This window comes from Vicia villosa, linkage group LG6 (assembly GCF_029867415.1).
Source record: "Vicia villosa cultivar HV-30 ecotype Madison, WI linkage group LG6, Vvil1.0, whole genome shotgun sequence".
Taxonomy (NCBI): Eukaryota; Viridiplantae; Streptophyta; class Magnoliopsida; order Fabales; family Fabaceae; genus Vicia; species Vicia villosa.
This window is the reverse complement of record NC_081185.1, coordinates 123,520,297-123,534,342: the sequence shown is the minus strand read 5'-3', so window position 1 is coordinate 123,534,342 and position 14,046 is coordinate 123,520,297. Positions and strand designations below refer to the sequence as shown.

The 14,046-nt window shown below is 33.5% G+C and overlaps 2 protein-coding genes across 2 annotated transcripts; both read right to left on the bottom strand.

Moving 5' to 3' along the window:
- Positions 1 to 4,206: 4,206 nt before the first annotated feature.
- LOC131614583 (uncharacterized) lies at positions 4,207 to 5,228 on the bottom strand. The gene is made up of 2 exons (XM_058886151.1): positions 4,324 to 5,228; positions 4,207 to 4,231 (listed from the first exon to the last, which is right to left on the bottom strand). The coding sequence occupies exons 1-2, from the start codon at positions 5,226 to 5,228 to the stop codon at positions 4,207 to 4,209; spliced, it is 930 nt and encodes a 309-aa protein (XP_058742134.1).
- A 1,855-nt stretch (positions 5,229 to 7,083) lies between these two features.
- On the bottom strand, positions 7,084 to 13,643 carry LOC131609825 (V-type proton ATPase subunit C). The gene is made up of 11 exons (XM_058881634.1): positions 13,458 to 13,643; positions 13,287 to 13,355; positions 13,041 to 13,168; positions 12,854 to 12,953; positions 10,229 to 10,296; positions 10,009 to 10,150; positions 9,696 to 9,812; positions 9,401 to 9,526; positions 8,914 to 8,997; positions 8,731 to 8,810; positions 7,084 to 7,623 (listed from the first exon to the last, which is right to left on the bottom strand). The coding sequence occupies exons 1-11, from the start codon at positions 13,575 to 13,577 to the stop codon at positions 7,521 to 7,523; spliced, it is 1,137 nt and encodes a 378-aa protein (XP_058737617.1). The 5' UTR covers positions 13,578 to 13,643; the 3' UTR covers positions 7,084 to 7,520.
- Positions 13,644 to 14,046: the final 403 nt, after the last annotated feature.

Here is a 14,046-nt window from a genome sequence, read left to right as displayed (position 1 = left end):
CAACTTCAAAACTTCTACAAACATGGTATTAAACTTCGACAAAATCACAATAAGCAAAATCAGATGTTCCCAACCCCGGTGTTACATAATTAGAGAATAACTTCTAGAATAATAATTAAACTAAATAAAATAACTTCAACGAGCTATCTCCTACTTATAGAGACGACTTCTAATCATGGTTATCTATAAGATGTCCATGGTGGACAAGATTAAAGCAAAGGGGGCGAGAATACACTTTCATAATTTAGTGGTGTAAACAAGCAAAGGTAGAATATCCCATAATAAAAACTAGACACGTTAATCATAACAACATAAACACATCAAGTATTCCCATCCAAACAACACATCTCCTAATGATCATTCGCAAAACAAAGACCGATGCAAAGGTACTCAATAACTGACTCAACATGCATGTGGTACCAATATGAACAATCAAGTTCATCTCGCTCCCGATTCCCTCTTCGAAACCAGAGCACACCAAATTCGATACCATCACCATATATAACGTTTCACTGATTCCCACCGAAACCAGCTACTCGCTCTCGATCCCCATCGTAGGACCAGAGCACAACAAAACTGAACCGAAGTTCGTACACCATGAATGCATGATTCAACAACATGCACTTAAACACATGCACACATGGCCCCTCTTGTGATCGTGCACAACACCAATAATACCAAGAACATAATAGTGATAGGAAAACATATAAACATACAACAACATTTAATCACAATGAATATCACTATAACATTCATTGTTTGTACCACACAACATAACTTATCATTTAAACCACGTTAAAATTAATTAAGCACTACTAATAATCAATGATAGACACCAAACAATACCCAACATCAAAAATTGGAATCGAGACTCAATTCCACGCACCAAATCTCATTACGCTCATTTCGGGTGCATGACAATCACTCGTCACAATGATGACGCCCTACATCGACTCAAAAACATGAAACCGTCACTCATTACGACCGACTCTACAAACCAAGCCTGGGTTCCATGATGCCCACCCGTCATGGCGATGACGCCCGTCATTGACCTAAAGGTGCATGATGACCTGGTCGCCAAGCTGGTGGCGCCAATCACTTGCTTAAAAAATGCATAAACGCGATTTCAGCCATTAGAGCAATATAGAAAATTAATAACCCAGATCAATATAGAAAATTAAATAATTATTCATACATTAGTTACTACATATTATTTCACTCATTTAACACAACCAACATAAAATTTCTTCATATCAAGATTATGCATAAGCCTTCAAACATCATCGATGGCATATTTTTATTAACAACTCTAAAACAAAAAGTACGCACATGTAATGGTACACGAAATTACACTAAATTCAGCATACAACCACAATTATAACAATAAAAATCAAAATTATGTATTAGAACACCCAATGTTTGCACTGTTTGATGTTTTGGAAATTTTCTTCCAACTTGTGGTTGTGGCGTCGTCATTCGTCCATTGCGGCTCGCATATCTGTCATAACATCAACATCGCCTGTACCGTTGGTACCTTGAAGAGTATGGGATAAAGCTCTTTTGTTTACCATGTTTGATAATGGTTAGGTGTAAGAGTTAAGGGTACGTCATGGAAGGTGATGGTTGTTAAGAAGAGGTGCGACCCATGTTAGTTTTACCGGGCCTCATGATGGGTGCCACTGTATTGTCCAAAAAGTATAGGTTTGTGCGTGTTCCCCCTACAAGGGTAGGGAGACTCGGAGGCCATAGTAGTTATATTACTAGCTTTAGGGTGAGGGCTAACCCACATCGGCAAGTACCTCTGTATTGTAGTTTTGGAGGTTGTTTAAGTGACCAAGTTACATGAGGTGAGGGGCCATGTTGGTGGCCAGTGCTGCTGGGTTGCAAACGAGTTGTTAGATTAACGATGTTAGGGATACAAGGAGTGAAGTGTTCTTTGAGTAGTAGTGACCCTCTTATTAAGGGAGGTTATTGACCATTTATCTTCACGGAGTCAGCAAGGACTCTTTCGAGTTTGCAGATTGGAAGAGATTCTTGGGCGACTCTCTTGAAATCTCCTCTTGGGCAGCCCAACTGCTGGGCGTGGGCACCCTAATCTGGGTCCTTACCAAATATAACACTACCGGGATGAACACAAATGATGGCTTTATATCAAAAAATTTAGTTGTTGATAGAAGTAATTGGAAAATATGGTGTGCTTTATTGAAATCGTTGAAATCTCAAGAAATGCTTGAAATGGTGCATAATAACTATAAAGAATTAGGAGCATAACCATATATGCGCAAAGAGCTAAATTCAAGGAGTCAACGAAGAAAGATTACAATCCTTTGGTTTATATTAAAAAAAAGGCAAAATACTTTTTTCAGTCCCGTATGTTAACCTCGGGGTTCATTTTGGTCCCTTAACTTAAAAAGTTCCATATTGATATCTTACATCTTCAAAAGGTACCATTTTAGTCATTTTTGTCATATTAGTGAATGATTTAGCGACCGCTTTTTATGTTTTTTCGTCACTAATTAGATGAAAAGGACCAATATGATACATTTTGAAGAGTTAAGGGACCAATATGAAACTTTTTGAAGTTAAGGGACCGAAATGAACCCCGAAGTTAACATAGGGGACCAAAAAGGGTATTTTGCTTAAAAAATGTATGCTCATCATTACGAAAAGATTTTAAAAGTATAAAGCAACGATAGTAGCTAGGGGTTTCATGGAGAATTGTGATATCGACTATAATGAGGTATTCACTCATGTTGTAAGACTTGAGATAATGAGATTAGTTGTGGTAACACTAGTAGCAGGAATTGGTCCCTCTACCATTTAGATGTACACTCTGCATTCCTAAATGATATATTGGAATAAACAATTTTTGTCACGCAACCACCAGGTTTTGAAGTAAAAGGCAAAGAACACATGATCTACAAGTTGCACAAAGTCATGTATAGTTTGAAGCAAGTCCATAGAGCCTAGAACAAGAGAATTGGTCTATTTTTTATTCAACTAGAATTCAAAAGGTGCGCAATTGATTATGTTGTCTGTGTGCAAAGTTCTAGCAATTCAAGAATCATAATGATATGCTTGTAAGCAGTGTTTTAAAAACCGGACCGGACCGGCCGGTCGGACCGGTCGAACTGGGAACCGGCCAGGTAACCGATCTGGTTCAATAGTCGGATCGAGTATGCCATCAAACCGGTAGGAACCGGTGAAAACTGGGAAAACCGGAAAACCGGCGGTTTAATTGCTTCTTTTTTTAAAAAAATATTTTTTAAACTTTTTTTTAACATTTTTTTTAAACTTTTTTTTTAAACTTTTTGTTTAATATATTTAGTAGTGTATTACTTAAATAGCATTCTCACATAGTTTTTTTCGTTAGTGACAAATTAAAAACTTTATTGTCTATTTGTTATTTTTGCTAATAAATTTTCTTAAATAGCATAAACATATTGAATTTTATTTGATTTTTTTTTAGGAGGATCCTATTTTGAATTAAATTTGGTACATATTGGAGTTATTTTGTTATAAACTATTCAATTAGATTATGTTGTAATTTGACTTTGTTTAGATTATGTTGTAATTAGACTTTGTTTGCAATTAGACTTTGTAATTTTTTACTATTTTGTTATGTGTGATACTAGTTATATTTTTTTAGAGACTGAATCATCCGGTTCGACCGGTTTTATACCTATATAACGACCAGGGCCGGCCCAACACTCTACGAGGCTTAAAGCAAACTTTAAATTGAGGCCTTTTATATTTTAATAAAAAATTTAATCAAATTATTATAATATTTATTAAAAATTTACTTTTTGAGCTTTTTGAGATGCAAAATTATTTATTAAACTATTATAATCAATTTTATCTAACATTTCTTTTTCAATCGATAATAAAGCCAATCCATTTAATCTTTGTTGAGACATTGTTGATCTTAGATAAGATTTTATTAATTTTAATTTTGAAAAACTTCTTTCTGCTGAAGCAACAGTTACAGTTACACGAATCGTTAACATTATTCTATAAGCAACAAATGCATTTGGGAATGAGTTTAGTCTTGTTATATAATTAAGTATATCAATTGGTGTATCTTTTTCGACATGTATGATTTCTCTTAATATTTTCAATTCTAAAAATAAGTCTAATCCATCAATATCAGAGTTGTCGTTATGTTTTAACGAACATTCGAGGTTAAGACAATATTCTTTTAAATTTTCAATTTCCAATGACCTTAATTTTTCTATACCAAATAGAAAACCAAAAATATCTTGATATATTTTAAATTGTTCAAATCTACTTCGGAATGATGTAATTGCATGATCTAATATATACAAAAAATAGTCAGATTTAAATGATTCTTGAGGAGTTTTTAAAACTTCATCGTCAATAATCTCATCAAGAGTTTTAACAACCGCAATGATTCTAAGTAATAAATTTCTCCAATGCTCTCTTTCTCTATTAATTCTTTCTTGAATATTCTTGTCAATTGTTTTATGTTTTAATAACCTCATTTCTAAATCAATACATAAACTCATATTAACAATATGATCATTACTCGTCTCATGACTCTTCAACTTAGCACTAATATTTCTCCAATCATTACTACCTTCATGTGCTAATTTACTTGTACTAGGAAGAGCATTAAATAATTTACAACAGAAGCAAAACACTTTATCCAAATTTTGAGAATAAACCAACCATCTTCTTTCACGTTTTTCTCCGTTAGACAACTGTTGAATGTAAAGTGATGAAGAAAAGTGTCTTGCATATACATCCTTAGGAAAATCTATATCGGTAATTTTTATAGGGCCGTTCTTTACTAATAAATCTCTCAAATTTGTGTCAATAGTTGTCCATTGACTTGGGTCATATATATTTTTATGAGAGGATTTTTCTAATACTTCTTCTCTATCTTCATTGTGAGTGTCAGAATCACTATTATCTTGCATATTAACTTGTACTCTAGTTTCATTTTCACCAGCTATTCCTTCTCTATTTTCATTAGCATATATATTGTTAACTTGTTCATCAACTACCTCTTCTCGATTTTCATTTTCATCATGGTTTACATTATTAACTTGTTCATTTAGCGAGCAATCACCGGTGTTTTCAATTTTACTTTTTTTGTTTGTCTTAACAAATTTGTCTAAAGCCCTTTTTTGTGATTCAATCAAAGCTTCAACTCTTTTCTTTTTTTTAAGTTTCGAATAACCCGATTCATATTTTCGAGTTGACATTTATATATTTTAAAACAAGTAAACAATTCAATCAAATCTTGAAAGTAAAAGAGAACTAACAAGAGAATAAAAAATATAGATTAAACAAAACAAATAGTAACAAAGAAAATAGATCTAACAAGAGAATAAAAGAACCCGTTTGCCGGTAAAAAGAGAATAAAAGAAAGAACCGCTTATTTGCCGTCGATCGAAACAACAAACCGGTGATTGGAGATGGAGAATTAAAAAAAACTCAATAAGCCAGAAGAGGAAGTTGTCTTTGTTTATGTAGAAAATGCTCAATGGCAGTTTCACGTGAAAGAAGGAGAGTTATTATTGGAACATTGAAAAAATGTTAAATCAATTTAATATTAAATTAATAATTATTTGGAACGTTTAGAAGAGAAAGAGTCAAAAGGGCACAAAATTGAAAAGGTATGAGTTGTTATTTGACGTTCTTGGCTGGAGAAATTTTTTATTAGGATTAATAAATTAATTTAATTTAATTAATGGATGCTATTTTTTAGGCCTTAATTGTTTTGATTAAATAAAATTATACAAAATGGAAAATGCACTAGTTATTTACGTGGGGATTCTAATGCTATTTTCTAGGCCTTAATGAATGCTATTTTTTAGGCCTTAATAAATTCTATTTTTTAGGCCTTAATTATTATGATTAATTTTTTTTTCTAGAGGCCTAAAGCCCTAGCTTTACCAGCTTTACCCAATGACCGGCCCTGATAACGACAGGTCTATTCAATCGAGTTATCAGGTTTGGTCGTGCGATTCGACCAGTGACCCAGTAGTTCGACCGATAAACCAGTGACCCAGTACCCTCACCGGTTTGATGACCGGTCCGATTTTTAAAACACTGCTTGTAAGTGGATGGTTTACTTATCACTAGAAGTCATTCATCTAAGACTAAGAACAACAAAATGAAAGTTGAGTTTGAGATGGTTGACTTAGGTAACTTCTCATACTTTCTCGACATGAAATAGAGAAGGTAAGAGCAACATTTTTTTTAAAAAAATATGGGGGTCATTCAAATACTTATGCAACTTGACATTTTCCTTTATTTCCAATTGTTGTGAAGAAAAAGAAAGCAAGATTGATAGATTTGCTATTTACAATTGTTGTGAAGGAAAAGAAAGCAAGATTGATAGATTATTCAGACTTTATAACAAACATTTCAGGTCAAACTCAATTTTAATCAAATTAATTTTGCTAAAAGCTTATTAAAAACTGCATTTGATAACTACTTACCCAAAACATATACTGCTTGATTTTTCCAATGAATTAGATAATGTATTAGACTTTGCAAATGAACATGTGTACCTTTTTATTTGCTGTTACTTGATTGAGATTTTACTTTTAAATAATGGAAAATTAATATTATTTATCAAATAATATTAAAAATTATTTTACAAGTGCCTACGAAGAAAGTTGAACTCCCCTCAAAGTCAAAGTTAGAAATCAAAATTTTACCTCAAAATTAGCCCCTTGTTAAAACTTAACTGAAACTGTTAAAAATTTTAAGTAACCCAAATAAAATAGTTTCTTTATAAAAATATAAAGATTTAGTTAGTCATTAAATTTCTATTACTGAAAATAAAGGTTAGGTGAAAATAGTTTCATAAGAATACATTTTTCCGAGGTAACCCTGATCTAAGGAAAAAAGTAAGGATTACAAGCATTTACATTATTTCAAAAAGATTAGTGAAGATGTAAATACAAGTTATGTCATGTTCCAAACCGTTGGGATTAACTAACCATTTTTAAATATTGAGAAGTATAATAAAGATTCACACAAGTGATGCAAATACACCCTTAATTTGAACCAATAAATTTATTGAATAACATAAACAAGTTCCATAAATAAATTCCAACCTATCGGTTAAAGTTCTGACTATGTCGATATATAAAATGATGCAACATAAGTATCCCCACAATATAAAGTTTATGGCGTACAAGTGACAGGTTTATTACTTTACTTTAGTATTCTCACGCATGGTTTGTTTATTTTCTGACGAAATGAGCTAGTGAGCATCATTTCTTCCGAGTTCCATCATCGCAAACATGAAAACTTACATGAAACAATACAAGTGGCCAACGATCCTGGCAACTAGCTCTGCCCTTGAAATTCATTAGACCAGTTGAAACTTCGACTGCTCCAATTATAATAAATAATAACAAAGAATGAAATATGATAGTAATGTACAAAATCTTCAAATCCTGTCTGGCTTTGGCATTATAGCTGTCCAAGATAACCTTTAGCAATCTAAATTAAGAGACAGGGCTTGTTGCCAATGGCGCTCAAAGAAGGTTGATGGTGAAAGAAACATATGGGTGAGTATCCGCCTCACCTGCTAGGTTAGCCATTCCAGCCCCTACCTCTTCATCAGTTTTCCAGTATGCACTGCACACAAATTTATTGAAGGTACAATATTACCATGTAAGAATAGTCTGTCAAATTAAGAGATAAAAATTACAAAAACAGAAGCAAATAAATATTGTCTGTATGTATCAAAACACGAGTGGGAAGCAAGATCTGCTGAAGTATGATACGGCGAATGGAATTCTCAAATTGAGTTTTTCAGCAGAGTTAGCAAACATAAAGTAGAATAATATCATATTTACACAAACAAGGAGTGAATGCTAACTGTTTTTCTAGCATCTCAATCAATTATTGTATTTAGAAAATCAAGTAGAAAAGTTTTAAAATTTCAAATAACTATCCATTAACTATAGCTTCTTATTTTCTAGAATAAGTTATGTATATTGGTCACGACAAAGAGATCAGTACCACATTTTGAGATTTGAATATTACAAAAGCATATATTAAGCAAAGCACACAAATTTATTTTTATGTTCAGAACTGTCAGCATATATTAAAACCTTAAATGAGTTTAAGTTAGCACTCTTCAAACACCAAATATGTACATTCCTAACTGTCAAAATGTGAATCTTGTTTGGAGTTGAACCTTTTAAAGAATTACACGAAGGGGTTTCATGAAAGAATCAGTTGAAGAACTATCAAATGTGGTAGTGACTGACACTACAAAATTATAAAATTCAAAGGCTTTCTGAGTGAATAATCCCCTAAGACTATGTTTGGGAATTTGGAGTGGGAATTTGGAGGGGAAGGGAGAGGAGGGCTTTGAAAAAGGCAAGGATTGAGTGAAAAGAATTGAAAGATTTTGGTTTGGAGGTTTTCGAGGGTTTGCTTTTATTCATAACACCAAAAACACCCTAATTTGGAGGAACTCAAAATTTGTATTGAACGAGGGTTTTGGAGGGTTTAGACAAACTGGTCAAATATAATTTTTGTTACAGTATTTCAAAAATTAAAAATATGTTGATGATAAACATTATTTTATCATTCTATACCAAATCTTTTTTCCAAAAAATGTTAAAAATTTCTCTATATCTTTTTAAAAAATTATTTTTCGAAGCCCTCCCTTCCCCTCCAAACTCCCAAACAAAGCCTAAAAAGAAACAGTATAGAGATTAATCAGCTACTTGCCTGTTTGAGCTATCACTCAACCCTTCAAGGATTGAACGAACTTTCTTCTCAGCTTTTACAGATGGAGCTAAGACGCATGCCTGGAATCAATACAAGACCCAATAATGCTCAGTGATAAATAAACAATATTGCTTGAGAGGGTGAGGGGGGAGACTGAACTTCGGTTCTAAAAGAGTAAAGTACCAAGAAATTTGGCGGCAATCCATATCTCAGAATGCTTTCGGAAAATAAGCGCACAGCACAGAAGTGCATCCAGGAGCTGAAAACCTTCAGAAAGTATAAAGTAAAAGTTGTCAGCAAGAATCATGGCATTTTAGATTAACAACAAAGCAGTAGTAGGCGAAGGCGGGAGATGTTTTATGGTTTGTAACCGCAACAACCATTTGAAAGTATCCGGCTACAAACCATTGTAAATATTTGTTTTAAAAAAACGGGTATTTTTCCCCTACTAGATTTTAAAAGAGAAAGCTAGGTCACTCCATATTGTCAGCCACAGCCTGAGAGGCTAGTCCAAAAACAGGCACATCAAGGTATAAATAGTCCATTTTGAAAATAGTCATTTAATACGTTTACCGTAACCACCTTACTTTTTCTAATGCGATCTGCAAACTCAGTCCTCATATATTCTTGGGTATTTCTACAAAATAAATAATGAGCAGGTGAATAATACCTCTCCATAACTGGTACAGCACCATTGTAACAGAGAACCCCTCAAACTTTCCTGATCTTGCATCAATTTGTCCAACTCCTGCTTTCGGCCCTCGTGTGTTTCAGGACTGTATTCAAAATCACGAATCTGCATACGAAGACAAAATTTTCAATTAAACACCTCCCACCAACTTATGAATTTAAATTCAATATTGAAACATTCAGCATTATGTGTCTCACAAATTCCATTAGAGATATGAAAAATATTTAAAAAATTAAAGACAGTATATGCACAATTAATAAAAATAAGTACTTACTTGGAACCCTTTTTCACGTGCACTAGTTCTAAAATTGTCTGCCACACGATTGAAGAGGGTTACAGTATAAAGAGCATATTCGTTATCCTCATGCAACTTCTTAGAAGACCTTGGGACCTAAAATATTTAACCTAATTAGAATGAGGAATAAAGTAATGAAAAACAAAAGCATACTCAGAATAATTCAAAGGTGTGAACAAAACATTATTGGAGTGTGTAGATGAATTGCAGGGATTTTTTTTAATAATAACCCATTTAAAATAACCACAGAGGAGTAGCATTCATATTTCCTAGTGAATATGATATATCTTACCACATAGCTAGTCAATGTTTCGTAGCTTGCAAGCCAATCCTTCTGTGAATACTTGGAAACAACGGCAAGAAGGGTAGTTAAATGTTCTGAATTTATAATGTCCTCAGGTTTTACCAAGTTAGAAAGATCACGGACTGCTAAGCTGAAATAATAAAGCAGGTCAGCTAAGAAATAGAATACATTAAATTTGAAAACTATATAAGTTGTAAAATACACACACCTTCCAGTTTGCTTTCGGTTTATAGCATTGAGCTGACTTCGGATATTATTATACTCAGAAACACGAACCTGGCATGAAAAATAAATTTTTAAAGCCCGAGTAGAAATATCAATCCACATAATGCAAAGTAGAGACTTGGGATGTTTTTCATAATATTAGTTACAGAGAAAAAAAATCTTAAGGGAAAACAATTTGAGTTTGTAAGACCTTTATGAAATGTCCAGTCAAAATTACTTTTTCTTGCCACATGAATAGACATTTTAAAACCCCTCCCCCTCCTCAACATTTTGCAGGAAAGAAAGACATTATGAACAATTAGCAAGAAAGGAGGTCTAACAGGCAGGGAACAGCTGGAGAAGAAACCTAGGTGAATAAATAAAAATATGTCATGTATTTACAATAACAACCACCACTAAAACTCACGTTAAATTATTATACAGCCTACATTTCCCAGTGCTCAGGGTCAACCAAATGTATCCTCCTGATCAAGTTTTGGAAAAAAGCAAAAGCATCTAGTTGACAGTACCGGAACTAAATAAATCTCAACCCATCATGTTTTTTCCTTTTCATGTTGAATCCCATCCCCTTATCTAATTTTTGTTTTTGTTTTGATGAGACCCCTAATCTAATATTTTGAATGAGAGAATGTTTGAGAACGGGAGATAGGGGATTGAATAGTTAGAATTAAAAACAAGACCCGCTCATTTTTTTCCAACCTGAGAAGATCCACTCCCCTTTAATCGACAAGGTATTTTTTCCTAACATTAAGGGAACTTTTCTATGCTTAATACTTATAATTCCAACCTTTCATGTGAAATTATGTATTTTCTTGCTTAACACCTCAAAATCCAGTTAATCCATATGCTTTGATTTTTTCCTTCAACTCCACCTGTCTCCTTCTAAATGTTTTATTTTGCGTAACAATTCCAAGATCTGCTTGTTAAGTACTATTAACCATCAAATTTCAATATCCCAAGTTTATTAAAGTTGAAGATATCACTTTAAGATAGCAGCATGCTGTCTCTCATACCTGGCTAAGGTGGATAACAGTAAATTCCTACATCAGGAACTAAAATGAAATTATTTTAAAGATGAGACTGAGCTGAAACCAATATCACAAATGAGGACCAGAATAGCACAAAGTTAGGTTCATAGATCAGCCCAGACAGTGGGGACAAAGAGAAAATTGTCTATATCTTCTAAATTATTTTATCAACGACTTATACACCATCTGGGACAAACTGAGGTCTTCTAGCCGGAAGTTCCACAAAATAGAAATGTCTGTAACTCTAATAGAGATCATCAAAGAGCATGTTTACTAGAATGAGAATAATGTCTATTCATCCATGACTCTGAAGATAAAGTAAAGAGAAAAGTGAATGCTTCACCATAGGTATGGATTGGCAGGTGGTCTGGTCTTATTTCTTTTTCTCAGCCTTTAGAGATAAGCTTGTGACTAAAAAAACTATCCCTAGACTGAGTTGTGCAATAAACTGATCTCAATTAACAATTCAATAGTAGCATAACATAAAAAGGTTACTTGAATATTGAGATATTTACTTTCAAATGGGCCTAAAGCACATGGATCAGAGTAAACAAACTTAGCATACTTTTATCAACCAAACATAAAGAATTCATTTGTTCAATACTCTCCTCTCTTGGATTTGTATCCTCTAAAGCATAAAGCTAACTTCAGAAGGAAATATTTGATGGCAAAGAAGATTCTAAACAAATCAATACTGTGACAAATGTGGATGTCTTTTATCAATATTAACAACCACTAAATTTCATATTAATGTTTGAGATCCTCCATCTGTCACTTTAAAGAAGCCAAGTTTGCTCCTATTGGACATCAATTTAGAAATCAAGCATGTAATGAAACTAGTTATAAACCTAAAATTAATAAAGAGCCAGGCTCCATAAATTGAGGTATAAACTCTACAAACAGGGGTGGGTCCATACTCATCACATTGTGAGCATTTGCAGCCACGAGGATTACAATATTTCTCATTATTATATATTAGAAGCCCAACAGGCAACATCTAACATATACATATATTTAAACACCAAAGAAATTATACATTACAATGAGTCAAGGGGGTACTTTAACTCAAATTTATATAAGGTTCCGAACTAAGAAACGACAGACAATCAATTGGGAAAGCAGAAAACCTGTAAACAAACGGGGCCAAAATATGTTATCTAAGAAAATATTAAAGCTGTTTCAGGCATTCATAAACAAAATATCATATATATTTAATGCCCCACTGGGGTTTTGTATATGAATATTGTCTCCCGTAACTTCATTTTTGTAGATCTGTCCACTCATTACAAAGCTTGCAGAATACACACTGATGAATCACATGTAAATTGGTAGCATAACAAAATTCAATTCATCCCTGAATTTTGTAGTAGTTAGTCAGACAGTAAACAAGAAAGTTACAATAACTTGGCAGTTGCTATCTCACTTTAGCATACATAAAAGAATGATATAGCAAACTAAAGAGGCCATGATTCCATGAATGACAAATACTATATAATGTGCTTCTTAATCCCTATCGGACATCTGAAATCAAACAGATAGATCAAACTAGAACTAGAGAATGCGAAGAAAAAAATGAAAACCTTGAGATCATCCTCAATCTTTGCGACTTGAGCATGAATGCCATCCACGATCTCCTTCAGAGGCGACATAGTCGGGTACTTAGCATCATCCCAAACAAATCTAGATCCATTACAAACAACAAAGTTTCAGCCTAAACAAACACAGCATCAATAGATCAAACAGATCAAACGTGAAAAGAGAGAAAACCTAGTCAGGTAGGAATCAACAGGAACTCCATCGACGGTAAGCGCAGCAGTATTAGCGCCGGAAACTCTCTCGAGTTCCTCAATCTGACGCCTGATCTTGTGCGAAACTCCCTCCATGAAAGCATTAGACTGCACATAGATGTTGATCGATCGATAGATCAAATCAAAGAGAATTACGCGATTTCAATAAGCGATCGTGAAATTGTTATCACAATAATAATAAAAGAAAAGCGGAAATTAAATTAACCTTGTTGAGATCATCGCTGAGGGAGAGGAGTGAATCTAGGGTTCCGACGCGGAGATTGGGAATGTTGAACTGTGATGAACGGAGACAGAGAAAGAAGAAGATCGATGAATTAATAATAACTGAATTAGATTGATTGAAAGAATGAAGCGTGATGGTTAGTTAGATAGTTACTCTGTAAAGAGGAGTGTCGAAGGAATGCTTGGAGATGTTTTGCTGCAATTGGTTCCATATCGTGGAGGAAGAGCCGTTGTTCTGGACGGGGAGAGACACCACCCAGTACCTGTTTGCCATTTTACTTTTGCGAGCTTCTCTCTGTTTTTCTGTCTTGGATGATTTATTATCAATGTACCTCAATGCCCAACTTCGGATATACTCCGTTTTTTTTTATAATAAAACTAATTATTTATTATTTATAGAATTAATTTTTTTTAATTTTCTTTTATATATTAATTATGCAATGACATTTTAGTCTTTAGACAATCGGAATAAAAAAATTGAAAAGAATTATATAACTCCTATTCTCATGAGTGAAAATGAAAAGAAAAATGAAAATAGGGTGACAAAATGGGTCAGGTGCCGGACATGTATGCTTTGTCCGTGGACGGATTAAGGTTTTAGACCAGCATCCTCTAATATGTTTGTTTCGTCTCGTTTTATTTTTTTTAGGCTTTTGTGGCCGTAGACATTAATATAAAAATTTATAATTTTTAGGCTTAAAAGGTACCCACGGGCTTGCTCCGCACTCATTTTTTTACGGAGC